Source organism: Telopea speciosissima, chromosome 9 (genome assembly GCF_018873765.1).
Source record: "Telopea speciosissima isolate NSW1024214 ecotype Mountain lineage chromosome 9, Tspe_v1, whole genome shotgun sequence".
NCBI lineage: Eukaryota > Viridiplantae > Streptophyta > Magnoliopsida > Proteales > Proteaceae > Telopea > Telopea speciosissima.
Window position 1 is genome coordinate 61,679,838 of NC_057924.1, and position 27,958 is coordinate 61,707,795.

A 27,958-nucleotide genomic window follows, 5' to 3' on the forward strand; every position below is an offset into this window, starting at 1 on the left:
GAGAGACACGGAATAACAGACAAGTACAAAACCAATCTGCAGAAAATGGCGAAGAGCTTACAAACTAGAACAAAAAACAAGTACGTGAAACGGCACCATTGGATTTTCATAGGCAAAATGAACAGAAAATAACAAGAGAGAAACTCACAATCACAAGTAGAAAATTGTTGGAATCACGCCGTGGCTTCCCGTGGCTCAGGACAAGAAGAAAGGCAAAGTTGAATACTTGAATAGGGTCTATTGGTCGAAGCCCTGAAGCTGGAAATGACAACAGGGAAAGAGGGGACTCAGAACCATCAGAATATGGATTTGGCACCTCTCCAACGACCTGACCAACCTCCCTAGTTCCTCCCTCCAACCAGACACAAGCAGGGGTGGACCCCACCCGGGCAGGGGTAGCCGGGTAGAGCGGTTAGATCACCCAAATGATTCCACGCAAATTTGCAAACACAAAACCGACCCAGGATTACACATAGCCCAGGTTCGAAATGGATTGAGGTTAGCTTGCCCTGAACCTTTTTTATAGCATCTCAGAATGCGTTATCGAATTACGCAGTTACGCCTAAGCAACATACCTGTTGACATATATTGGGCACAAAGGGAAGAGGAGAATCTTGAGATTCCCTCCTCTTATGTGTCTCTCCTATTTTGGTTAAGATTATTAGTTGTTCTCCTACTTTAGTTAGGATTGTCTAGTCCTAGTTGAAATTTAAGTTTTCTAGTTCTATTGTAATTAGGAGTTTATTTTATCTTTCAGATTGTAACTAGGATTTCTAATTAAGTTTGGAATTCCTCCCTTTGATTGTAACTTCTCGATATTAATAAAGGCATGGTGAGGGAGGCAGTCAAGCTCAATCTCTCTTGATTGCTCTCCTGTCTTTTCCCTCTTCCTCTCTTCTATCTTCTCTCTCGGTTTTGGTTTTGGTATTGGTTTTCTTTATTTGGTTCTGTTACATACTTACATGGTATCAGAGCAGAGTACCTCCAAACAAAACAAAGTAGGTAAAACTAAGGTCTTAAGAAAAAACGAGGGATGGGAAATGACAAATGGAAGATCGAAAATACAAGAAAGATGAAAGTAAGAGGAAAGAGGCACAGCACAAGAAGTCAGGAAAATCTCAGCTAAATGGGGTCTGCTACATGGATCCTTGCCCTCCAGTAGGTTCTATCCGAGGTCATACTTGCTACAAAGCCTAGACTATGCATGTCCTTCCTCACAACTTCTCCTATGGTCATTTTAGGCCTGCCCCTAGCTCTTTTAGCTCCTTCAATCGGGATCACATCACTGCTCCTTACTGGGGCATCCCTAGGCCTCTGTTGGACATGACCATACCACCTCAAACAACTCCCTCGGAGTTTGTCATTGATCAGTTTGTCATTGATCGAGGCATCTCCCAAATCCACTCTAATATGCATATTCCTTAGAGAGGTTTATAATACGTGTATTAGATATTTAAAATGACAAGAACAACTTCTACAGGTCACATTGATGATAGAAGAGCCTAGGTTTTGCAGTGATGTCAGATCCTTTAATATGAAGGCCTGAAAAAATGTGTTTGGTTTGTGGAATCATAGGATATGAGAGAGAAAATTGCACCACTAGAAGGGAAGGTAAAAAAATCGCGGTAGACATAAGAAAGTGGAGGGGCCTGGATTTATAGGCTCTGACAATGCCGGCAACCAAGAATTTGATCTTTGATGGATTTACAAAGCTGGAAACATATATGAGTCAGAATGTTGACAGACAAAACTTAAAAAGGATCTAAATGGAACCTCAGTAGTGCTAAGAACTCAGATGAGAACTAGGCGTTTAGGGATCCAAGATTCAAGAATGGGTTCGGTGTTCACTAGTTGATTGAATAGAACTGACTGTTATATACTTGTTCGTCAACTGATTAAGTGTACTAGTTTGCGTATGCTTTGACTTAAGGTGGTTACTTGATATTGAGGTCCCTGTCCTATATGTTGTTCATCTTTAATCTTTATTATAAGAATTAAATATTTTGGATATGTTTTTGACTTGGGGTGGCAACTTAATATTATTTCCTTGTTTCAATAATTTTTTTTTAATTTATTTTTATAGTGGCCATTTGCTTGTCATTTATCTTTTTTTTAATATACATGCATATGGCAAGAATATGGAGGCCTCAGGGGAATTTTTGTGTGTGTGTGTGTAAGTTTTATTGGGAGAAAGAAGAAGAAAAGGGATAAATTGCCCCAGATAAAAAGCAAGCTAAAAAACCGTAAAGTGCAAAATAGGGCCCAGTGAAAAGGCCTCAGTCTCTAATAATAGAGAGACTGTTTGGAGCAAAAAAAACTGCATGTTTTCCTTCTAATACTTCTCATTTTCTTGCTTGATAGAACTCCTTAATAATCTCCTGAACTAATGTGAACGTTATTCGGTCTCCCACCTGGAAACACATTCTGCCTTCTGGAGTGGATGCTTGAAGCCTCCTTAAATAAGTTCTTTTAAAAAAAAAAAAAAAAAAATCTATACAATACCTAGTCATCGATTAGTCAATTACTATACAAGGTAAAATAACTAGTGACCAAGTAGCTAGCTTAACCGGTTGAGACATTATTTTTTTCTTTATTTAACTAGCTTTAGTTTAGTATCACCAACAATCTTTTATTGTTTCCCCTCTCTAAATCTTTGTTATATAACTGTGCAATTAAATACACTCGACTTTAATTCAGGTTTCTTTTGTAAACATGGAATTTATTCTACTTGTTTGACCCAACCCACTTTCTGTTTAGCATAATGCTTTGAGTGTAAATATGCTTCATAACTCGAGATGCCTTTTGGTTCTTTTAGTCCATTCTGACTCTCATATTTTCTATTTCAAATAATATAATAAGTTTTGTTTCTGAATTCTGAAAACCTTAAGAAGATTTTCTTCTTCATTGGTTACAGAATTGATTGATTGGATCAAATCTGCAGAAGAAGTACTCTAGTGAACTGAAACACAGTTCTTAAAAGGAAAAAAAGAATGGCGTTCAGATCAAAGGAGTTCTTTAAGAAAATAATTCGGAAGGTCGGGGAGGAGAACTTGGCACCAGGAGTGAAGGAATCACTGAAGAAATGTCTTCCAGATAGCAAGATTGTGATGGGGAGAGCCAAGAGAGGTATTTATGCTGGTCGTCACATCCAGTTTGGCAACCAGGTCAGCGAAGATGGAGGCAACAAGTTAGTTTTTGCTCTACTTTTACTTTTCCTGGTTTCAATCATATGGAGTTTGAAATATGAATGCTGAAAATTCCATTTGTTTCTTAGTCGACTTCTGTATGATATGTATTTTTTTCGAGGTTTCAAATCCCAGTTGAATTTACAATTGCTTTCCAATTGACTAGCAGGATCAGATTGATCCACAAGGATCTTTTGTCTTTCCCTTATAATATTGGTATGTTATTAACTCCTGAATTAACTCATCTGACATTCTGACTTGGGATCCTCTGTGCCACAATTTATCAAAGCTCTGTCCGTTTGCCTTTGTTGGCAGTCTATTTATGGATGGAATGTATGTTCTGTTATATATGACTAGGCATTAATTATGCTGGGTGGACATTCAATCTACATAATAATGGCAGAAGTCATCCGGGGAAAGATTATATCTTTTTTTTTAATATTTATTGAGGGGAAAGCCGGGTGGTAGGGGGATGGGAAGGAAGACGGGATTCAAATGTAGGCCTCAGTGATGACAGTGTAGGGTTTACAGATAACCTTCATAAGGGGATGTTTTTTTTTTAATGTTCCATGACTGTTTGTTTAGCAGGTCCTTTTTTGGCCCGTGGAGGGATGATGTGGCCAACCCAGATTGTAATCAGATAACAGAGAAGGGCTTATTTGCCAAAGTTGTGGAGCCATTGGGCTTAAATTGTACTTGAGTGACACGGCAAGCATGTGTAGCCCTTTTTGGCCACTGTCTGAGCTACCTCATTTATAGTTTTGATTGCCATTTAACTTTATAAGCTACACAACTGATGTAGGAATATCTTCTTCATTAATCAGCAAAGTAAGGTAGTAGTGGCAATTTTTAGATTGAGAAAGGGTGTGTCTTTGTATATAATTGGTGAAAATTGATTTTTTTGACTGGTTTCAGTAGTCAAATCTGTAATTCCAACCTATTGAAAGCCAAAGTTTATGTTTTTTTTTGGTTATTTTATTGAGTGTTGGTTAATTGAAGTGGTTAATTATTCAGTTAAGTTTAAACAGTCATTAAACTTCTGCATTTTTTCTGATAAAGTCAGGTTCCAGTATGTAATTGTACTTAAAATTTTGCTTGTGATGTTGGTGACAGGACAAGGCGGAACTGGAAGCCAAATGTACAAGAGAAGCGACTCTTCAGTTACATACTTGATCGACACATTCGTGTCAAGGTCACCACACATGCACTCCGCTGCATTGACAAGGCAGGTGGAATTGACGAGTACCTCCTGAAGACACCCTATCAGAAGATGGACACAGAGATGGGGTTGTTCTGGAAGGCCAAAATTGAGAAGATGTATGAAGAGCTTGGGGGGATGGATGTGGTATTCTTCTCACCTGAGGATGAAGCCAAGTTTGAGCAGGGCTTCAAAGACCTGAAACTGGCTGAGAGGGCACATCGTAGGGAGGCTAGAAGGAAGAATTACACATCATCAGGTAAACAGAAGCAGATTGAGGAAGGCAAATCAGATGCTTCAGAGGATGGGACCAGGTTTGCATCAGATGAAGAAGGAACAATTGATCATACACTGGAGCAAAGGGTTGCAAATACTTGATGGTGGTCACTATCCCAATGAGTGTTTGGTGGTCAATTGTGGTTGTGTGTTACTGGCTTTTACACTTGGAGACAGTTCTTAACCTATTCAATTTTGTTTGGTGTTTCACTGTCAGGCTAAATAAAGTTCAAGAAGCCAAGCTTTATTTTTCTGTTTCTGCTTTGTTGCTTGCTTGTACCTTTTAATATTTCTCTCAGGCTAAATTCAGGACAAGAAGCCAAGCTTTATTTTCTGTTCTGCTTTGTTGCCTGCTTGTACTGAGTATCTAAAACTGTTGGAAGTATGATTGATCAATTTGGTCTAATGTGGGATGGATTTATTTGACCACTTACATGTTGGATAGGTGCCAACTCGCCATGCATGAGAGTTAGAACTATAGAGCCTTCGTGAGGTAAAGCAGATAAGAGTTATTGGCAATCTTTATTTAGGGTTTTGTATACGTATTTATACAATGGTTCAAAACAACCATTAAATATCAAGATTGGGCAATCTTGAGATGGGAAGCTTAAGTAACCATCAAGGGAAATAGAAAGACTGTATAACCCAAAGTAAATTTATGGTTAAATAAGATTAAAGCAGCACAACCCCCTACTCCATTTGATGGTTAAAAGCAGCCATGAAATATCAGGATAAGGAAAGAGAAGGGTTGATAAGAAGGAATCTCATGGAGATTGAGGATTGATTCAAGATTTCTAATTAGCAACCCAACAATTATTAAGGATAATCAGTAAGGGATTGGGTGCTTGCTTGCCAAGACAACATTGATCACGAGCACTTCATATGAAACCAAGCCACATAGTAATGTCATTGTTAGCAAACAAGATGTCAAGAGAGTGTTACTAGAGCAGCGTGTCTCGATCTCTATTTGTTAAGAACCTGAATTTCAAAACATCTGAGAGTCTGAGAAAGCATTTTAGTAAAAAATATGGATGGAAGGAAGGAAAGAATAGGAGTATGATCAGGAAAAAGAAGCACCTGATCGAAAATGGGAAGACGTTTTCAATTGGTTTTGGTTTTATTGAGTTTGATTCCGTAGAAACAGCAAAAAATGTGTGCAGGGATTTACAGGGAACTGTTTTGGATGGACATGCTCTTATTCTGCAACGTTGTCATGCCAAGAAGAGTGGGCAAGTGGCGAAAAAGTAGATAAGGATAGGAGTTCAACAAAATTAATTGTGATCGAACTGTTGCTTTTGAGGCTACAGAGAAAGAACTAAGGCAACTATTTAGTCCATTTGTCCAGGTACTCATTAGTTCTAACCTGTTCTTGGACCATTTTATGGATGACAAATAGATGCTAACATGTCTAACCCCATTTCTGTTAGTTGCCTTCTGGGAAGAGGTAAGTGGGCACTCGGTAACTTGAAGCTCTTAGTTGGAAAGTTAATTCATTGATGCACAACTTAGTTTGAGATCATATCTTACAAATCACCTTTTAAAGATCGAGATACAGGCACATACAGAATGAATAACCGCAGGTGGGGGGGGGGGGGGCAACTAATTCTATGGAAAGTTGTGGATGATTCAGTTTCCCGTTATCTTTTTCCGTGACATAAGAACTTTTGTGGACATCTAGTTAGATCCTCTTTTTAGAAATGGATCAAGAAATTATTTGCAACCCTCCAACCAATTCCATCTAATTCAGTATTGAGAAAATATTGTCTTATGAATTGCCCAGCAAAGATCAAGAGACAAACACAATAGAACATCCAGGGGACAACTAAGAAATGCAAAAGTTGTGGATAGTTTCAGTATCCAATAAACTGGTTCCTTGGGTGTATGAACTTCTGAGGACATTTAGATCAATCTTCTTCAAATGTTTAAGGAATTATTTGAAACTTTCCTTCCAGTTCCATTTAATACTATTTTACTGCCATTAACTTAGTAATGCGACCAATGTCATATCAGGGGATGTTGAACATCACAAAAGTTGAGTTTTGTCTTCATCGCAACTTACTATAAAATTAATCCACCTGCATCTTTCTTCCATATCTACCACATTGCAAGAGAGTGATCTTTCGATGAAAGACCAAGTTCATAGACCCTTGGGAGGGGGGGGGGGGGGGTTCAGTTATTCCCATGTCTCACTAAGACAATATTAGTTACAAGTATGTGTGATAGTTTTCTTTTTTCTAGTAATTCAGTGGCATTATCATTTTTTGTTCACAAAGTTGATTTTGTTTTGAAACTGAATGGTTTTTAGTCACACTTTAGCCAAGCAGGAAGTTTCTTGTACTTCTAAAATGCAATGTGAGGATTGAGATCATTTGGTATTTTATTTTCTGCCTGACAATGTACATGAGACACATTGTCCGGAAGCCAAATCCTTCCAAATAACATAAATCTCTATATGAAGAACCAAGCCTCTAGAAGCCAAATCCTTTCAAATAACATAAATTTATATGTATATATGCTCTTAATGCCTTTCCTCCCCTCCCCAGTAATAGTAATAAAAGAAACAGAAAGAACAACAACAACAACTCAGCCTTATTACAACTAAATGGGGTCGGCTACATGGAAAAACCAGTAGAAAACAAAAAATTAGTAATAAGAAGTAGAAGAAGGAGATCACAGCAAAGACAAAGTAATAAAAGAAACAGAAAGAACAGTAGAATTTATTCATTTGACTCGATCATTCATCAAGTTTTCCTCTGATCATGCCTTCTATTTACAATACAATTGTGTTTAGAGTCAAAATAACATCTAAACATTTTAGGCCAAGAAAAGTCCCACTGGGAGAAGCCATCAAAATTGCTAATTAGAAACACAAAGGAGAGCAGGAGACCAAGGGTATGCTGAGGACTCTAATGTGAGCAGTCGAAGTACAACATTTTTTGGCATTCACAGTTGAATTTGACATTAACGGATACAAAAAAAGATTTATAGGTTTTAATGGTTGCAGATTCACCATCAATAAAAAATGACAAATTCGCACCCACAGATGCACTTGAAATGTAAACTGTTTAGGCTTTCCTGATCTCCTCCCTTGGAAACAACCACCGCAGTCTTCTTCTTGCAGTCATTATTACAAACAGCCTCGACCTCTGCTTCCTCTTCCTTGGACCAAAGGACTCTCGCACACTTCGATCTCTTCAAAGCCTCGGGATGAATGGCTTCACGCGTCGGCTCTGTTTTTGCCGCAGAACAACCGATAGCACCGATGGTTTCACCAGAGGGAGATCGAGAGAGAGGATGCTTCGTATCAGTCGTAATGGTTTCGTTGCTCTTTGGAGCCGCAATCGCAACCGAATCAAGAAGGAAAAGAGGAGGGGTTGTTGCAGGCTTGATGAATTCTGATGGATTCTTTATAATGTCAGGGGAGGAATCAGAGAACGAACCCATGCGATAAAGATCAAGTAGCTGCTGCTGTGGTGGGTTGTTCCCCGTCGTCTTTATTGCTTCTTGGGTGTTTGCGCCGCAGGAACATTCAGATTGGCGGAAAGGAGGGGGCCACTGAAAGGAAAAGTTGTTATCGGAGGGTTTCAGAGGAGATACAGTGGTGGGTTTCACGGGGACATTGGATGTAGTGAGGGAGGTAGGATTAGGAGGATCGACCAAGTTGATCTTCTTTCTTGGCTCTTCTTCTGTAACTTGGCATAATCGCTTCATGGAGCCGCAAGACAAACAACCGAGAGTGAATATGGCCTTTTCTTTGTTAATGCAAGCGACGGAGAAGTTGCTCCCGAGCCGGAGCGAGGTGAGATCTGAACCCTCTTCGCAAGATCTCTCCTTCTGCATCTCTGCAACTCTGTTTCTTTACCTCCCAAATCGAACCTCTCTCTCTCTCGCTTTCTCTCAGTGACTCTCTCAAGTGTTCATGCGCTCATAAAAAGCTCAGGAGAGAAATGTATAACGGCCGTAACAGACAACCCATGAAGCGGTTAATCGTTTGCCTCGAAAACAATAATCTTGGTGGCTTCTTGAGAAGGGAATCCCTTCACCTATGGTGAAGGAAGAGAGAATCTCTTCAACCATGATCATAGATAGGGTCAAATTCTTAAAACGGGTACCCATGACCCATCTCAGTCTCCCAATCTCCTCTCCACTGAACAAATCGGGTACGATATATATGACCTTTACCGGGTAAGGGTCCATCATGGCATTTGGAAAAAATCAAGGAAGTACCCACACGTTTGGTATTTGGTTAGGGTGCCAAAAATCAGACTAATCCGGTTAAATCGACCAAAACCAATCGGACCGAATTGATACTCACTGAACAAATCTTTTTTTTTCGGTTTTGATTTTGATTTTTAGAATTGAAATCGATTGGACCAGCTGATAAAACTGAACCAACTATTCGGACCAACTCATAAAAAACAGACAAATAGTAATTGGCCCACCGACTATTCTATTGGGATTCACCTTCCTTCCCAGGATCTTCAACCAAGAATCAGACTACTCCACCGACTATTCTATAAATAGGGAGATAAAACATAAGGTACAACACATTCAATCTTAAATAGAAATTCTCCCAAGTTATTGCTCGTTTAACATCTCTGTTGTTGCTTTGAGTTTTGACTTAAGCATTGGAGAGTTTCCATATGAGACCACTCCAGCCCTCTTTGTTATCTACTTTCTGGTCTATTGTGTGCTAATCTCCCCGCCATGACAGATTTCAGCGACGACAACATGTATTCTCAAAATAGATTATGAATCTAAAACATATTTTGAAATGTGATTCTTCTCTATTTTCTCACTTCAGAATATGTTCTAAACCCAGAATCTATTCCAAGAATATATACCAAACACACCCTAAATATGAAAATTCCAACTATTTTGACATCCAAAGAAAAGGAAGAAAAAAAATTCCTACTACCACTCAATATATAGGGAAACATTTAAGTCGACTATCTTTTCAATTGCAAAATCAAACTTAATCATGTATCCTTTTTTGTTCCATGCTTAGAATATTTACATGTGTTATATACTGAATCGAACCACACTATTGGTCTATAGAATCTTTTGAATAAAACGATCAACGAAACTAAGTTTGTCTTCAAAACAAGCAAGTTTGATAAGGGAATCTCGGGCAGTGCAGTGGTTTTGTAAACAACATATTATCCTTACTTTAATGCTCATCTTAAGTATTAAAGTAAGAGCCATGTGGATACCAAGGGGAATGTGCAGAATTCTAAAAGCAGCGAAAATGATGACCCACAGCTTCAGGAGTTTCTTCAAACATGGATTATTTCAAGAGAATAATCAAGAGACAATGGTCGGATTCAAAAAGTGATGATGATTCACCCATTGAAAAAACAAAAAATGATCAGGATAGTGAGGAGCTAGCAATGTGATGCCAATCAAAATGAAGTCCCAAAAGATAAGGTTTAAGAAAAAGGAGGCCTCTTCTGAAACCTCTGATGGTGAAGGAGACCTGTCATCAGGACTGAAAGATGCTAGAGAAGAAGTTCTAGAGACTGATCGTTTCTTTGTTCGCAATCTTCCATTCAGTGCAACTGAGGATGATCTGGCAGAGCTCTTCAGAAAATTTGGTAATGTCTCAGAGTCAATCTAGTATAGTTGATAAAAGACACCAAGCGAGTCTAAAGGAATTGCTTACATACTTTATACACTTCCAGAATCTGCTCTTAGGGCCTTGGAAGGATTAGACAATTCTATTTTCCAAGGCAGACTGCTGCATACATTATGCCGGAAAAACAACAAAATCCTTCTGAGAAGCAAGAGTCTAGTGCCGCTGCTGGTCAAGCTTCAAAAACTTTTGAGCAACAGAGGAAGGAACAAAGGAAAGCATCTGAAGCTAGTGGAGATACACAAGCATGGAATAGCTCATGCACCCTGATGCGATGATCTTGCTGTACGTATTGCTTTGGGAGAAACCCAAGTGATTGCAAAGACCAAAAATGCTCTGAATAATGCTGGAGTAAATATTGCGGCATTGGAGGAATTAGATTCTGGAAAAACTGTTGGCACTAGAAGAAGCAACCATGTTCTATTAGTGAAGAATTTACCATATGGTTCTTCTGAAGTAGATCTTGCTAAGATGTTCTGGGAGCGAGGATAAAAAATTATCCTCGCCCTCTCCCCACCAAACAAATTCTTAGTTTGAGTGCAACATCAGAGACAAGTCACATAGTAATGTCATTGTTGGTGAACAAGATGTCAAGAGAGTGTAACTAGAGCAGTGCATCTGATAGAGTTCAGTCTTGATCTCTATTTGGGAAGAACCTGAATTTCAAAACATTGGATGAGAGTTTGAGAAAGCACTTAAGTGGAAATATGGATGGGAGGAAAGAACCAGAGTATGATCAGGATAAAGAAGCACCTGATAAAAAAGGGGAAGACTCTTTCAATGGGTTTCGGTTTTATTGAGTTTGATTCTGTAGAAATGGCAACAAATGTGTGCAGGGATTTACAGGGAACTGTTTTGGAACGGACATGCTCTTATTTTGCAACTTTGTCATGCCAAGAAGGATGGGTAAGTGGTGAAAAAGTAGAGAAGGATAGGAGTTCAACAAAATTAATTGTGAGAACTGTTGCTTTTGAGGCTGCAGTGAAAGAACTAAGGCAACTACATAGTCTATTTGGGTAGGTACTTATCAGTTTGAACCTGTTCTGAGACCATTTAATGGATGATAAATAGATGATTTAACATGTTTACCCCCTTTCTGTTAGTTACCTTCTGGGAATGAGGTAAGCAATAACTTGAAGGTCTTAATTGGAAAGTTATTCATTGATGCAAAACTTAGTTTGAGATCATGTGTTACAAATCACCCTTTAAAGATCAAAAGACAGGCACAGATAGAATAACCACGGGGTTGGCAACTAATTCTATGCAAAGTTGTGGATGATTCCAGTTTCCAGTTATCTTGTTCCATGGACATAAGAGCCTTTGAGGACATCAAAATAGATAATTTTTTCTAGAAATGGAACAAGAAATTATGTGCAACCCTCCAACAACCATTTCCATCTAATTCAGTATTGAAATAATATTGTCTTACGAATTACCCCGTAAAAACCAAGAGGCAGACACAATAGAGCATCCAGGGGACAACTAAGAAATGCGAAAGTTGTGGATATATAGTTTCAGTATCCAATAATCTGGTTCCTTGGGTGTATGAACTTGTGAGCACATATAGATCCTCCTCCTTAAAATGCTAAGGAATTATTTGCAACCTACCAGTTCCATCTAATACTATTTTACTGCCTATAGCTGGGACCAATACCATATCAGGAGATGTTTAATAAAGTTGAGTTTGGTCTTCATCACAACTTACTATAAAATTAATCCACCTGCATCTTTCTTCACAGACCCTTGTGGGGGTTTTATTCCCATATTTCATTAAAACTATAGTAGTCCCAAGTATGTGTGATAGTTTTCTTTTTCTAGTAATTCAGTGGCATCAGAATTCTTGTACAGAAAGTTGGTTTTGTCTTGAAACTGAGTGATTTTTAGTCACTTTAGCCAAGGAGAAAGTTTCTTGTGTACTTCTAAAATGCAATGTGTGGATTGAGATCATTTGGCATTTTATTTTCTGCCTGACAATGTACATGAGACACATTCTCTGGATTCAATATTCTGAGACTCCTCTTCCATGCAGCCTTTTATTTGAACTGGGTCTTTGTAATTGAGGATCTTTCTGAATTCATGATTGATGTCTGTTGCTGCCAACTTTTATGTTCTTTAATTAAATCTCCTATGTGAAGAACCAAGCCTCTAGAAGCCAAATCCTTTCAAATAACATAAATTTCTATGTACTGAAGTAATTTTTTAGATTCTCTTAATACCTTTCCTCCCCTCCCCCAACCCACCTCCCCAAAAAAAATTAATAATAATAAAAGAAACAGAAAGAAAAGTAAAGAATTTGGCATGGGTCTTTATTCATTTGAATCGATCATTCATCAAGTTTTCCTTTGATCATGGCCTTCTATATACTATACAATTGTCTTTTGAGTCAGAATAACATCCAAACATCCTAGACCAAGATAAAGGCAAAGTTGAAAGAGCCATTTACAACATTTTTTGGTAGCATTCACAGCGGAATTTTGAAATTAATGGATACAAGAAGAAAGATTGGGGCCCCAAAAGGATAATGTTTGGTTGGTTGCAGATTCATCATCAATGAAAAATGACAAATTCGCAGAACCTACCACAGATGCACTTGAATTGCAAATTCTTTGGGCTTTCCTGATCTCCTCCCTTGCTTAGAACCACCACAGTCTTCTTGTTGCAGTCATTATTACAAGCAGCCTCGACCTCTGCTTCCTCTTCCTTTGACCAAAGAACCCTCGCACACTTCGACCTCTTGGAAGCCTCGCGAGGAATATCTTCACGCGTCGGCTCTGTTTTTGCCGAAGAACCACCGATAGCACCGATGGTTTCACCGGAGGGCGATGGAGAGAGAGTATGCTTGGTCACAGTCGTAATGGTTTCGTTGCTCTTCGGTGAAATCGTCGACGAGATTGGAGTCGCAACCGAATCAAGAAGAAAAAGGGGACGGGTTGTTGCAGGTTTGATGAATTCTTGGGGACTTTTAAGAATGTCAGGGGAGGTATCAGAAAACGAACCCATGCGATCAAGATCAAGTACCTGCTGCAGTGGTTGATTGTTCCCCGTTGTCTTGATTGCTTCTGGGGAATTAGGGCCGCAGGGAGATTCGGATTGGCGAAAAGGAGTGGGCCAGTGAAAGGCAAAGTTGTTGTCGGAGAGTTTCAGGGGAGAAACGGTGGTGGGTTTCACCGCAACATTGGATATGGGGGAGGTAGGATTAGGAGGATTGACCAAGTTGATCTTCTTTCTTGGATTTTCTTCTGTAACTTGGCATCTGCGCTTCTTGGAGCCGCAAGACGAGCAACCATCGGTGAAGGTCACCTTTTTCCTATTAATGCAAGCGACGGTGGAATTGCTCCCGAGCCGGAGCGATGTGAGCTCTGAACCATCGCAAGATATCTCCTTCTGCATCTCTGCAACTCTGTTTCTTCACCTTCCAAATCTCACTCCTCTCTCTCTCTCTCTCTCTCTGAGTCTCAGTGGAGTGGACTCTCAACTGTTCACGTGCTTATAAAAGCTTAGCCGCTAGGAAAGAAATGTATAACGGCCGTAACAGACAAACCATGAAAGCATTTATTCGTTTGCCGCGACTCTTTGATTCTTGAAGTACGAGTTCAGCACTGAATGGGTTTTGGGTTGAGAAAATGGGTCAATCCGAAACGAAATAACTATAAGGGAGGTTTGGTCTTGGTTTCGGTCCAATTTGGGTTCCATTTTATTTCGGTTTTCTTTTATTGGATTGTTATCGGTTTGATATCAGGTTTGGTCCGATTTAAGTTCGGTTTGCGATGTAAATATATTAAGGGTGTCAACTAATCGGTTTGGTCAGTTTCAATTGAGCCTAATCGGCACCCCTACTTTAAGATCCTACACCATGATCGACCTATTTAAGTTATCGATTCTCAAAGGCTAGACATAGTCCCATTTTATAAACGGTTGGTTGGATACCGACCTTTAACTAGACTAAATGGGCTACTGAACCATTAATCTCTAAACAAGCTTTGAACAAACTTTAAGCGGGCTATTAATTTTTTATTTTTTTTTGGTAAAAAGAACAATTCATTAAAGGGAAATTTATGCATACCACCCCTGAGGTTTGACGAAAGGATATTTTCACCCCCCAGGTTTGGAAAATTCTGCATACCTCCCTGAGGTTTGCAAACGGTAATAGATAGGTCCATTCCGTCAGTTCATGCCTAACACTGTTAAAAAATAGACTTAAACTGACAGAATTGCCCTTACAAGAAAAAAAAAAAAACACCTGCAACTCATCTTCCCCAATCGATTTTGGGGAAGATGAGTTGCAGGTTTCAAAACCCTTTCAACCCTGATTCTTCAGCTCATCTTCTTCTTCTTCCTAGTTCTCACGCTCCTTTTCTAAGCCCTAACCCAGAGCCAAGCGGGAAATAATTTCCCAATTCCAATCGATTCTCAGCAGAATTTGTGTAAATATAACAGTTGAAAAATTGCTGAAATTCAAGTACACCAACATCGCCCTCCCAAAGTACAGAACTCACTGTACATTCATGGCAAAAATAGAAAAACAAGGGATCCACCCTTATTTATGGGTTCATTGTTGCTCCAAAAAAAAATTGTTGCTCCGACAAGGAGCTGTCGAGTCAAGATAACTCAAGAGAGGCATAACACCTTTTTCCCTTTCTCTGGAAGAATAAGAACTTTCTGGTTTCTTTTATTTTCTCTTGTTTGTCCTTGCGAGAGTGTAAGGAGATTCAAAGAACCGATTAACCAAGGTGAGATCCAGAAAAGTAACAGAGATTGTAGCCACATTACAGATAGATGAAAAATCGCATCCCATTTACACTAAATTAAGAAAATGAAAGTGCAGAATATAAGTACAAATGAAACTAACCGATCCCAGTAGTCGTGTGGATACTCCGTCCGATAAGGAACAGAAAGGGCACGAAAACCGCAAAGAAGAGGAGAATTACGACAGGTACACTACACCAACCGCTTCTGTTCTTCTGGAGGCCAGCACCAGAGTATCCCCGTTTCAAAGCCATGGTTACTTGGTCAGATCAAAACCACCTTTTCCGGCCAAGAAGGGTTTAAAAAAAAGTAATTGTCTTTCGAAGAAAAATTTAAAAGGAGAAAGAAAGTGAATGAACGGTGAATTGAAGTACAAATCTCTGCCTAATCCAACCTCAGATGCTTAGAATCGATGACCGTCATATCCAGAAGAGAGAAAAGGATAAAAGAATGTAAAAAATGAGGGATACAACATGAAGACGCCAAGCCAAAATGATAGTAAGTTCAACCGTTCAAGAACAAGAGTTCCAGTAGCGATAAGTGAAGAACTGCTAAGGAAACGAAGCAATGTATGAACACAGACTCATAAAGTGTTGAATGTCTCTGTATGAGTCTCAGACTCTCAAGCTCACACACAGAGGGAGAAGACGACATCAATAGGTTTTGTTTGTTTAAAAGGCGATAAAATGTAAGGAAACGTAAACTTGAATCTTGTCGGTGCGTAGTTCTGAACTTTCGATGTAGTTCTCACACTCCATGTGCTTCTGGTTTGGATATTGTTTAAGAAAAACCCAAAACCTGCAACTCATCTTCCTCAATTCGATTTTTTTTTTTTTTTTCCTTTGTAAGGTTAGTTTTGTCGATTCATTTCTTATTTGTTTTTGGATTCTTCTTAGAAGGGCAATTCCGTTAGTTTAAATTTACTGTTTAACAGTGTTAGTCATAAACTGACGGAATGGACCTATCTATTACCGTTTGCAAACCTCAGGGGTACACAGAATTTTCCAAACCTATGGGGTGAAAATATCCTTTCGTCAAACCTCAGGGGTGGTATGTATAAATTTACCTTAATTAGATGCTTCAATTTTCAAAGACCTGCATTACCAATATAATAGTTCAGAGCTTAATGGTGCACAAATTGAATACTTGACTAATGCAAAATGGCTTGCTGATGATAAAGGTTTAGATAAGTGTCTTGGAACTTACAAAGAGTTGTGTAATATATATGGATTAATTTTGGATGTTACAATTGTTTTGAACATTAGAATTTAAAAGCAGGTATTCAAGTAAAAATTCCTTAATTTATATGAGCATAGTGTCCTTTTTTTGTTTTATTTTTTGAAGTATATACGTTCAAAATCCATATCGTTCATTTTCTGTTTTTTTTATCGTTCTCTGTTTTTTTATACCGTTTTATTTGACTGTTCACTTGTAAATTTTTACTGTTTAAAACTCATACCATCAATTTCCCTTTTTTTGCCGTTCCCATTTTCACTAACTATGATCATGATCACTGTTAGTAAAAACGCGTTTAAAATTCCGTTTTAAACACATCCCCGTTTTTTACCATTTTAAACACGTTTTGTCGCATGTTATCCAAACATACAGTAAAAAACGATAAACAACAAGCATTCCCGTTTTAAACACGTTTATGTTTTTTAAGTGTTTTTAAGACCTTGGACTTACCTGACCATATCTTTCTTCCCCGAACTCTGATTGACCATTTAAAACCCGTACCGTCCCTCTAATTTTTGCTCTTCTTGATTGTGGAAGATAAGGGCACATATGGAACGTGCTAGTCCAATATTTACAAAATGGGCCGTTTGTGGGCTCAACTTAGCCCACTGTCTCGGCCATGTATACATAGTCGTAGAAGATTAGATTCGAATCCATCGGTGAACAGGTGGGGAACACCAGAGTCGCAGAAGTACGTTAGTAGTCCCCTTACTTAGAACCTACGTCATGGCAACATCTCTGTCATGGACTCATGGCCTACTCGTGAACACCATATCACCTTTTCTCTCATTTCAGGTATGAAAGAGTTGGGACTCCAGTTCCTATCTCTACCAAAACATTTTCAAAAATTTAAATTACAATAATAAACAGTTTTTCTGTCAATTCCAATTATGATTCTGCACCCGTTGCCTTTCCATCTCTTGCTGTGTTTCGTGTAAGTTCCTCAAATTCCTCTCTCCCCCCCCCCCCCCTTCCAGTTACATCGCCATTTATAAACCCTTGTTACTCTCTAAGTGTTTTGAATCCCATAGATTATACAATAGATTGAACGGATTTTTCTCAGGTTGTAATTTCGATTCAAACTATTGTTTTTCTAGTAGGTTTGAATACATTTCTCTGTTTCTTTCATGATAGTGAATTTGTTGAATGTATGATCTTACTACATAGATGGTGACTCTCTTCAAGATCTAAAGTCCTAACAATGTTTAGTTTTTCTAGCTATGAATTTGCTGTTCTTCTTTCGTTGAATGCACGCAATTCACTCAATCCATGCGCAGATATGTTTAGAGTGATAATAAATATGTTAATGCTGTTCCTTCGCCTTGCTTTGCTAATAATGTGCTTTTGAACTCTTTGGTTCATTTTCTTCATGAGGCTTTTTTATGTGCTCTTATTTCCAACCTTATGGTTGTTGTGGTTCACATAGTTGGCTTTAAGGGTGTGCCATATGATTAAGGTTTACTGATGATTGCTTTATTTTGATATTAGTATTCTAATGAAGTTCCATATTTTGAATTTGAAGGGTCACAGCAGGTACAATTAAGCAGTTAATGGATGATGATCACAATGACTCTTTTCTCAAGATGAAGACATGGACCAACTCCTTTTCTTCTTGTGGGTTGTAGTGTATAAATGCTGCAACTAAAGGGGTTGAAAATAACTACAAGAAGGTGGGAAAGAGAATAAACTTCTCTAATGGTAGAGTGGGAAGTTTGTCAGAAGTTGATGTAGGGGTATTTTCCTGGTAAAAAAACCACTATGGAATTAGAATCTTGCAATTTTTCTTTTTCCCCTCTTTACTAGTTGTCTTCCCATGGATGAAAGCCAACTGCAATTGGGTTTGTACCATTTGTCATACCAGTAAAGTAAGTATTTCTGAGAGAAGAAAAAAAGGAGATAATATTACCGTAGGTAACAATGCTTTCTTGTTTTGGTCTGATAGTTACTTGTGCTTTCACCATGTCATGAGTTCATGATCGAGTTTGGAAGAGTATGTTAGACATATCAAACTCCAGAAGACCTTTCACTACATATTGAAATTGTGAGGCTTACTTCCCAGTACATGGTCTAGAAGTAGAAATGCATGGGCTATGCCAGTCACAATGATGAACATATACTTATCTTTCAATCTTCTTTACCAAAATAAAAACTATGTCAAGGAGGATCAATTTTAACCTGATCTGTTTCATCCATTAGGTTGAGTTGACTGCAATGCATTGAAAGCAACCTGGCAATGATCTCAACTGATTTCTGTGAGCAATTGTGCTTTTGAAAGCCATAAACAAATAGTTATAACTGATCCTAGTTAGAACAAATGACGTAAACTAGACCTGTTCATTAATCAAAACACAAGGATTAAGAATGTACCAGAATTTAACCATAACGCTAACAATTATGGATTACCTTTGTTAACTTGTGCTAAAGGGTTATAAATAGAATTCAAACCCATAACTGAAATCCCTCTAATCTAGATGCACCCAATGACCTGACAAGCTCTTCAATCTAGTCCCTATCTAACTGAGTTGCAACTATTTTGCGGTTCTGCTCAATATTTAACATCTGGCCCTCCCTTTCATTTTCTCCCAAATACTTAGTTCCTGCATTTCTTTGAGAAAACCATTACTGCAATCCCCTGATTTGTCTAAATGAGTTCTATTGATGTTTCAGAAATACTGTTATGGAAGTGGAGTATTGAATCATCCAAAAAACTAACTTTCCATGCATTTAACTGAATGAGGCTATTATTTTCCCCATGACCACACGTCTTTTTTTCTTTTCCTTTATGATGATTATTATCCTTTAACAACCAACCTCACCATTGTACTCTTGTCCAATTCAATAATTTTGTGGTAGCAGTTATTTGATTATACTGCTTTGATACATCATGAAACTTCAGAGAGCACCATCCTTCCGGCTCCTAGTGGGAGGCAAGGGGTCTGGGATGATCAAATTAAAAGCTTCTACTACACCTTATTTTTAATTATCTACTTTGGTAACTTCTGCAGTATTTGCTTGTATCACAGACATGACTGTATTCTTCATGCTTGGAAAATTAAAACTGCTCTTCTTTTTATTTCTAGATTCCAAAAGGAACAGCCTGTGATCTTACCAGGATGGCTTCTAGCTTCAAGTATTGGAATGAATGTGTTGATCCACTGGACATGGAGGCAATGTGGATGGATTCTTTTGTGAGAAAAGAATGGGATGATGCTGGAGAGAGAAAGGGACAAAAAGTTCACCTCTCACGGGATCCTGATGGGCAGCCATTTCTTACCCAAACTGAGATGAAGGTGAAAGCATATTCTTAACTCATTACATTTTACCTATACTGCAAACTAATCTGGCTTCTCAAATCATGTTATTACGTTTTACCCATAACATTTTATTGCACATATATGGCTTCTCAAAACTTATTTTTTCACCTGATTTGATAGGGTATTTACAAACAATATGATATGCAATTGCACTTCCCATATATGCCTTTTAAAAAAGTGGCTCTTGATTTTGTGAATTTGTTCATAATACTGATTGTCATTGATCCTTTGGAAGTTTCAATAGGTTTTGAAATTCTGAATCTTTTCTTTCAGATTTATTTATTAGTAGTCTTTGTCTTGTATCCTTTCCCCATCTTTGCCTGCTTCTTTTTCTGACATTTTATTTTTGCCTGTATTTTCACTTGGTGTCCCTTCAGACCGTGGCTGAGATTGTTGTCCGTAGGCACTTCCTATCGCAAGTTGATCCGGTATCTTTTAGAGTTTTTATTATTCAATTTTATTAATTTATAGCATTCTTTAACTTTGTCTATTTCCTGGCCTCATAATGTAAGATTTCAAGTCTGTTGTTTGTTTTGATTTTTAATTAGTACACATTTTGTTTTCAACATCGCTAAGTGACCATGTTGTCTTGTCATTTTTAACTTTTTTGAGTTTCTTCTTGGAAAAATTTACTGCTGCTGACTATGGTTATATGTTAACCACTATAAAATTTAACATGTGGATCTTCAAAAAAAAAACTCATCTACTGTACCATTTTCAGAACTTTATAACGTACTGCAATATGTTTATAGAAACAGGAAAACCATTTCTAGAACATATGTTGATCTTTGGTCTTCCTTTTTTACTGTTAACTTCATTATAACACATTATCAGTAAAATCCATGCATTGGTTAATTTAGGGTTGTTCTTTACTTTTACAAACTTTCTTACGATCTTTGCACTGCATGGTTAATAAACATCCTCTCAAATTCCTAGATGACTATTATTTAATTTTAACACAATTCTTCATGAGCTTTTAAGTGAAGGCTGGTTCTTCGGAACCATCCTTGAGCAAAGCTTGGCATGATTCCCAAAGTGAAGGTTATGGGTAGGGATGCGATGAACTTTGGGAAGTTGGTTAGCTAGATAGTGTGTAAGGCTAGTTTTGAAGCTTAATGAACCAAGTCACCGACCAACAGGCAACAGAAATACAAATAGATAGTGAAATAGCACAAGAAAGAACAGACAACACAGTTTGTAACATTAACACATGAGGTTTGGCTGAAACCTACAGGCAGAAGCAAAGATATTAATCTTTCACAAAGCAAAGAATAAGATCTGAAAGAGAAAACCCAATCTTCTTTTATTTTAAAAAAAAGGGACCTGAAAGAGGAGCATTTCTTTTGTTGTTGAAAACATCATTGCCTTTTTATCACTATTTTTCTCACCAACAGAGGTTTGCTACCACCATTAGCAGCAGCCTAGCCCAAAAGTGGTCTCAAATAAACTTATAAGATCCATCAAATTCCTTCTCGCCACATATGATAACCAAAATTAGTCATCCTCCTAAGGAAAGAGTTCCTTAATCTATAGGTATGGGAACAAGCAGGCTGGACTGAGTTTGGTTCAGCACGGTCTGCAAGTTTCAGGGGTTGGGCTAAGTTTTGGCTAACCTGTGATAGTTATGATGTAAAGTATGTTGCATTAATATGGGATGGGGCTTTTAGGGCTTACGTCTAGATAAGCTTGGCCCATCTAAGTTATATATTCACATATCTATATATATGTTAAAGACACACACCTCAACTAAGCCAATTGCAACTATTTGGAATTGGCTACGTGAATCTTGCTCTACAATTCCATTATATCTAAAGGCCATTTCTATGTTAACTTGCTAGTAATCGTGTCTTTGTTCACCAGTTCAACCTTTAGGCTTCCTGTTATCTTTTTTCCTCTAATTTTCACCAAACCACTTCTTATTGCTGTTGCATTCGATTGTCTTCATTGAAAATGGCCAAACCATGTCAAACAACTTTCCATTTGTCACCTATTGTATTTTCCAAGTTTCCTCATATGAATTCCTTTATGATTGCGCCCTTCCCAATCTTGCCACTCATCTATCTCAACATCCTCTCAAACAATATGTCACTACTATTAGATTGCTGAATTACTATTTGTAATAATTCATATTTTTTTTTTTATATTACATATGAATTTATTCATTAGACTTGGTCTCACTTTCTTGGTTGCAGTTGTATGATATCATTCTAATGCACGCCATCATTACTCAGCATAAGATCCATTATTGGGTTTCTTCTTGGTTCTCGGTACTAGATACTGTGAATGCAAACCACACAGTGATATAAAATATTTCATGGTGGTTTCAAGGGAAGTAATACGTAATTCACTAAAAACAGATGTGAAACGCAATTGTCCTGTTTCAGAATGTTCCATTTCAATATGCATTTTATTTCTGTTTTAGAATCAAACCATGTCTATTTTGAATCATAGTGCATTCTGTTATGGGAATGCTTTTCTTGTGCTAATTAAGCATTTACAGATAATCCATGTAGTTGGGTTAAGGGCTTCATGGATTTGAATTGCTGGCATTTATAAAGCTTAGTTAAGCTAAAATTGTTTGTATTTTGCTATTAAGTTTTCCAAGTTTGCCATCTTTCCCCTCTGGTGCAGGACATGATTTGTGCTATTGCTGAACTTCAAAGTGATAGACAACTCCTCACAACACGGTATAACAAAAAAACTAAGGAAACTGCGTTTGGGATCATGCAGTTGTCACCAAAAACTGCAGAGTGGCTGATCAGGTATTATATAGATGATCAAAACCTAATTAGAGAGTTATTTACTTCTTATGAAATTGTTGCAATCCTATTTGGTTAATTATATTATGCTGAAACTGGGACTTCCTTGCAGAGAGATGGGTTATCGGCAATATGAAATAGAAGGGGACTCGACACTTCTGTATAGGCCTTTCATAAGTGTATATTTCGGTGCAGCATACTTAAAGTGGTTATCACGTTATGATGAAAAGTATGTTCATTTTTTTGGTGTATCTTGCTGGACCCAGATATTCTTTCATTGCTAGCTCTAGATTTTGTAGCATGCTGTTTCCTCTTACAGTTATGTCCATCTGTCCATTTTATTCTTTCTGGTGGTGAATTATTTACTCTGGGACGATATCTTCAGGGAAAGAAATGAAGAATTTGTAGTTAGGGCTTATAAAGGTGGAACGAAAAAGGCAAAACACAAGTCAACGTTGGATTACTGGCGATGGTACCTTTCAGCCAAACAAAGTCTCCCATCTAGGAGGTTATTTCAGCATCATGTACTCAATATGCATTTAATTTTTTTCCTGCATTTGAGTTTTCTTTTTAATCTTCTTAGTTTTTTAATCTGCATGTATTTTTTATTAGCCGAACCTTTAATCTGAAGGTTAAGCATTGTTTACCCTCATTTCTAGCTGCAGCTATCCCGTCATGTGAGTGGGTATCCTTAATATGCCCTCTCATTATTTTCACATGACATTACTTATCTTATTATTGGGGCCCAGATTGGGTAAAGAATGGTGCATGACATGAGCTGTAGATGGTTATGACTTATATGTAAGATGTTGTGGAATGGGTTGTACCACAGAGTTACATGATCATAAGGGGCTACGTACTGTTTTCAATAAGTAACTATTTTTAAGTTGAATCTAAATGCATATACTAAAATTTGCTGACATTTTCTGATTATTGTGCAGAGGGACATATAATGCTTCAATGCCTGATGCTTATACTCCTGCTCTGCTTGTTTCGGAAGAGAAAGGTATCATTTCTCCTACTCAGCATATCTGGCAGGAAACGATGACATATAAATGATTTCTATGCTAGGTCTTTTTTTTTTTTTTCCCCCCATTGGAAAGGGCAAGAGAAATTTTTGATAGGATAAAAATTTCGTATGAAATCCTTTGTAATATTTGATGAGTTTGTTGAGAATAATGTTGCTGAAGTGTCCAACCCAAAAGCTTAAGCTATTAGGAAGAGGTGCCCAATTGGTATATGAAGGCATTCAAGGTCCTGGAGTTTTCCAATGTGGGCTTATTCCCAAAAATTATTACTTGTCTTACACTGATTTGTCGCTCAAAGGCATTCTCTGACTTTTTTTTTTCTCTATTTCTTGTAACAACAGGTGATGAATGGACATATTGGGATTCAAGAGCTTCTCCTGAGAACATGGAAGAGATGTGGACCAACCCTGATGTTCTCAAAGAATGGACCAACTCTAATGAGAAAAGAGGAAAAGTGCGCTTCTCGCATGATGCAGAGAATAGACCATACCTTTCCCGAACAGAAGTAAAGGTGACATTAGATGGTAGTGGAACATATCTATATCTTAGGTTTGAAGTATTGTTATAGGTGGGAATATTAGTAATGTTGGGATTATTTGTAAACCAAACTTGAGAGACATCATGGATATTTAGGATTTGTGTGAATACACCGAGACATTTAAGATAACCATGCAAAACTGTCAGGAAACACAGACAAATTGTATAAATGCATGGAAACGCCTTTCATAAATCATATTTAACTAGAAGTAAGGGATAACTAACACAAGCCATACTTAGCATATATATGTGCTTATCAATCAATTCGTGGCATGGAAGCAGATATTAGCACTCAATGATTAACAGTAATCTGGTTCCATAATCCATATAGATCTATGATCATACACCTATTTTCTCAAATGTCAAACAAAAACAAGCAAAATGAGTTTAGATTTTAGTAAGGGTGAAACAACTTTGAAAAACATGGAAAAGCACGTTGATTCTGTTTATGCCTAGTGCAGTTTAGTAAACAAATAATGATGTTTTATTCATTTTTAATGAAAGAATATAATAAAATAACAATAGAATTGAAAATCAAGGGTGGGGGGGTAAAATTTGAAATACCAATAAGTTTTTGAGCATTCTCAGTTTACATTGGTAGCATGGTTTTCGAAATGCCTGATATTAGTATTGAGTTGGATTTGTGAGTTGGTTTTGAAGACAATCCTGAGGTGGCACACTGACAGTAAATAAAAGAAATATTGTGGTACCTGTATGGGTACAAAATCTGTTGTTTTTATTATTATTATTATTATTATTATAAATCTAAATCACTCGATCTGGATCTTGGAGTGCTTTTACATCAGTTTTTTTAATCCAATTCTAATTGGTTTTGGAAACTGAAAAAAAAAAAAACTACAAATATCCAAAGTCCAAGCAGATGACCTTATTCCTCTTAAAAGGGAGGATGTAATCTTGATTTTCAGTAACATGCCTTTTGTAAGTTGATTCTTGACATATGAACAGCAGCAGTGTGCAAATACTTGGAGCACTTTGATGTAACATGACCTAGTGGATTTTGGCCTTCTAAAATTTTTCTTTTCCATTTATCTAAATTTTGTTTAGGATATGATTACTGGGTAGTTTCTTCGTACCATGTCAAGGGTGAGGGTTATGGCAATTCATTTCCTTTTGTGAAAATTCATAGTTGTGATAACAACTTGAGTAATACCAGGCTTCCTTTTGCAGGCAGTAGCTGAAATCATTCTTTCCAAACACTTCAGTACAAGAAAAGTGAAACCTGTAAGTTTTTTGTTATTTTTTTAATATGTTCTTGGATGCCCATCCAAAGGTTGTTAGTGGGACTACGTAGTAATTGCATTTTAGTATACACCGTCACCTCTATGCTTAGAAGGTAACATGAACAGCTATTATTTCTTTCAGTTTGGCTTTTTGTGCTCCTCCAAAGCTTTTCTTGAAGGTGCCAGCTGGGCCCGTAAACGGATCGGATTCGGCTCGGAGACGGATCGGATGTAATCGGATTCGGATATTTCCTAGTCGAATACGGATACCTCTAAACGGATTCGGATGCGGATTGAATTCGGATTTTCGGCCATCCGTTTACACCTCTGCCTTGTGTAACTCGAACCTTCCTCCCCCTAGTGGATACAATTCACTCTCAATCCATAGTTTTAGATCATGATTCTCTTTTCCTCATATTCTAGAACCCGTTGAATCTTCAAAAACCCCAAAGATCGTTATTTACTTTATTTTTTATAATTAAGTATTCGGATTCGGATTTTTATCGGAGTATTCAGATTTTTTTCCGGATATCTCTAAACGAATACGGATGCCCCTAAACGGATACGGATGCGGATCGAATTTGGATTTTCGGTTATCCATTTACAGCCCTTACTGCCAGCCCACTATGCTGGTAAAATCAACTGTTGCTGATAAACCGTGATCAAATCCCACTAGTAGCAGGTCCCTTCTTCAAGTAGTAGTAGCACTACCCCTCCCCTCCAACTCACCAACTCACCTCCTCATGGAGTCGATTCCTTCAATTAACCTTGGCTTTCGTTTCCTGACTGCCTGACAATTCAGTCTCATTTTAGCTGCTTTGTCCCAAGGGACTCAAACCTATTATCAGCCCCGTTGGACTATTCCCTTATAAGTTCAAATCTGCTTCTGCTATATTTTTTGAGGTCTTATCAGAAATCCTTTTCTGTTCTGTTTTTTCATGGGGATATTCTTATCTGAGATTCATATTCTGTTTATCCTACTTTTGTTATTTGAGAGGGTAACCCGCCAATTAACAGTGGAGCCAAGTCCCTAATTCAAATTTAGGGTTATAAGACTTTTAGTTTCTGCATTAAGAATTCCCAATGACTCTCAGATAAATCTCATTCCAAGTACTATAGCCTGGCCAACCAACTTTGTTTTTCCTCTCTTTGTTTGGTACGTTTGACAGTATAATACACACACACATACACAGAACCCTCTTGGCTAATCCAATTTACTCATGGTTCTCAAATTCCATTGAACAATCCACTTACCGTCCTTCAATGAAAGGATCCATTGAACTTATTTTTGGTGATGCAATTACAAAAACAATAAGAGTGAATGATCTAGAAGTTTAAGTCCGTTTAGGAATTTAGGAAACTTGAAAGAGTTTCAGTGAACTAGGAAGCCAGTCCTTATGATCTCAGATATCTTAAGAGAGATGACCCATGACCATTTGTAACAAACCAGTGCAGAGAAAAGTCCGAACCGCAGGACCTACATGTGGTCTTCATTACTCTTTTATGGAAAGTTGTTAACTGTACTACCATTATTTAGGGGAGAAATTGGATATTTCTTAGCATCCCATTAAATGTTCTTCTGAAACCATGTTGGCTACATAAACATTTGAGGATTATGTTTTGTGGAAAGTTGCAGTGAAATTATAATTGAATTTTTTCTGTAATCCCTAGTGTAAAGTGATCTTCTGCAGAAATTCAGGTTGAACTTGATAACTCTGGGGATTATCTTTTCCTTTCCCAAGAAGTTTCTTATCTCACCTCTTTTTTTTTTTCCTTTTTTTTCTTTTTTGCATTCTTACAAGTTCTTTTGCTGAAGCTTGGTTGGTTCTTTCTGAACTTTATCCTTTGCTCAGACAGTTCTAGCTGCCCTTGCGGAGGTCTGTAGCATGCGCTTTGTGACTGGCGTGGGATCCTGTACTGGAATTATGGGAATTGATTATCCGAAGGCACAATGGCTGTACAAGTATTTCCATGATGTTATATTGGAACTGTTTACATTACAAATGGGATATCCATCTAAACTTGAAATCTTCATGAACTAAATACTTTTTTGAATTTTTCTTAACCAACATATTTTCAAGAGTTTATGGAGCACTATGTTGTATTTTATGTCCGCTGAAATGCTTTTGTCCTTCATCTCATTCCAAGGGATATCGGTTACAAGGCGTACCAAATCCAGTCTGTTGAGGATCTTTTCAATCCCTTTGCATCCATGTATGTTGGTGCAGCTTACATGGCTTGGCTATCACAATATGAGGGGAGGTTTGTGTTTCGAACGTCCAAACAAAATTGAATATGCTTGTATAGTTGAGTTGAAGTTTCTAATTATTCAATTTTGGTGGCTGTAAATCAGGGAAAGAACTCCACAGTTTATAGTTCAAGCTTATCTTGGAGGACCAGAGAATGTTAATCTTCAAGGGACAGGACCACTTTGGAGTAAATTTGAGGAAGCTTTGAGCCAATATCCAGACTCAAAGAAGTATGAATTCTCTCATAACAAGTTGATGATTACTGTCACTATTGCTTTGTCTAATTATCTGTTCCTTTCCTCTGCTAATTAACAAGTTGCAAGTTGTTCCTTGCTTTCTTTAATTTACTGTTTCATCAATTCAACTGTAGGGATAAAGGAACCTGCTCCATTTTATAGTCAACATATACTCTGTTACTATGGAAGCATCAAAGACCACCAGCCACCTGACTACCATCATTTCATACAAGATTTGCACAGCAATATCCTATTGAACTGCATTTAAGTTTTTTTTGGTAAAACTGCATTTAAGTTTGACCAATTAAAAAAGGTGAAGAC

At 37.7% G+C, this 27,958-nt stretch overlaps 2 protein-coding genes and 1 pseudogene across 5 annotated transcripts; all 3 read left to right on the plus strand.

The window, feature by feature from the left end:
* Nucleotides 1-1,938: 1,938 nt before the first annotated feature.
* On the plus strand, nucleotides 1,939-27,907 carry LOC122640411. Of its 4 annotated transcripts, none has more exons than XM_043833591.1 (14): nucleotides 17,167-17,207; nucleotides 17,796-18,006; nucleotides 19,354-19,563; nucleotides 19,965-20,015; nucleotides 22,219-22,349; nucleotides 22,459-22,575; nucleotides 22,732-22,854; nucleotides 23,288-23,352; nucleotides 23,716-23,885; nucleotides 25,100-25,153; nucleotides 27,006-27,115; nucleotides 27,301-27,414; nucleotides 27,506-27,631; nucleotides 27,772-27,907. In XM_043833591.1, exons 3-14 carry the CDS (start codon nucleotides 19,387-19,389, stop codon nucleotides 27,797-27,799), a joined length of 1,266 nt encoding a protein of 421 aa, XP_043689526.1. In that variant the 5' UTR covers nucleotides 17,167-17,207; nucleotides 17,796-18,006; nucleotides 19,354-19,386; the 3' UTR covers nucleotides 27,800-27,907. The 4 variants fall into 4 exon arrangements, with proteins under 4 accessions (XP_043689527.1, XP_043689526.1, XP_043689524.1 ...); XM_043833589.1 differs by having other exon boundaries at nucleotides 17,167-17,205; nucleotides 17,775-18,006; XM_043833590.1 differs by having other exon boundaries at nucleotides 17,167-17,205; nucleotides 17,775-18,006; nucleotides 19,386-19,563.
* On the plus strand, nucleotides 2,896-4,992 carry LOC122640412 (54S ribosomal protein L24, mitochondrial). The gene is made up of 2 exons (XM_043833594.1): nucleotides 2,896-3,187; nucleotides 4,299-4,992. The coding sequence occupies exons 1-2, from the start codon at nucleotides 2,991-2,993 to the stop codon at nucleotides 4,759-4,761; spliced, it is 660 nt and encodes a 219-aa protein (XP_043689529.1). The 5' UTR covers nucleotides 2,896-2,990; the 3' UTR covers nucleotides 4,762-4,992.
* Nucleotides 10,038-10,783, plus strand: LOC122639232 (annotated as a pseudogene).
* Nucleotides 27,908-27,958: the final 51 nt, after the last annotated feature.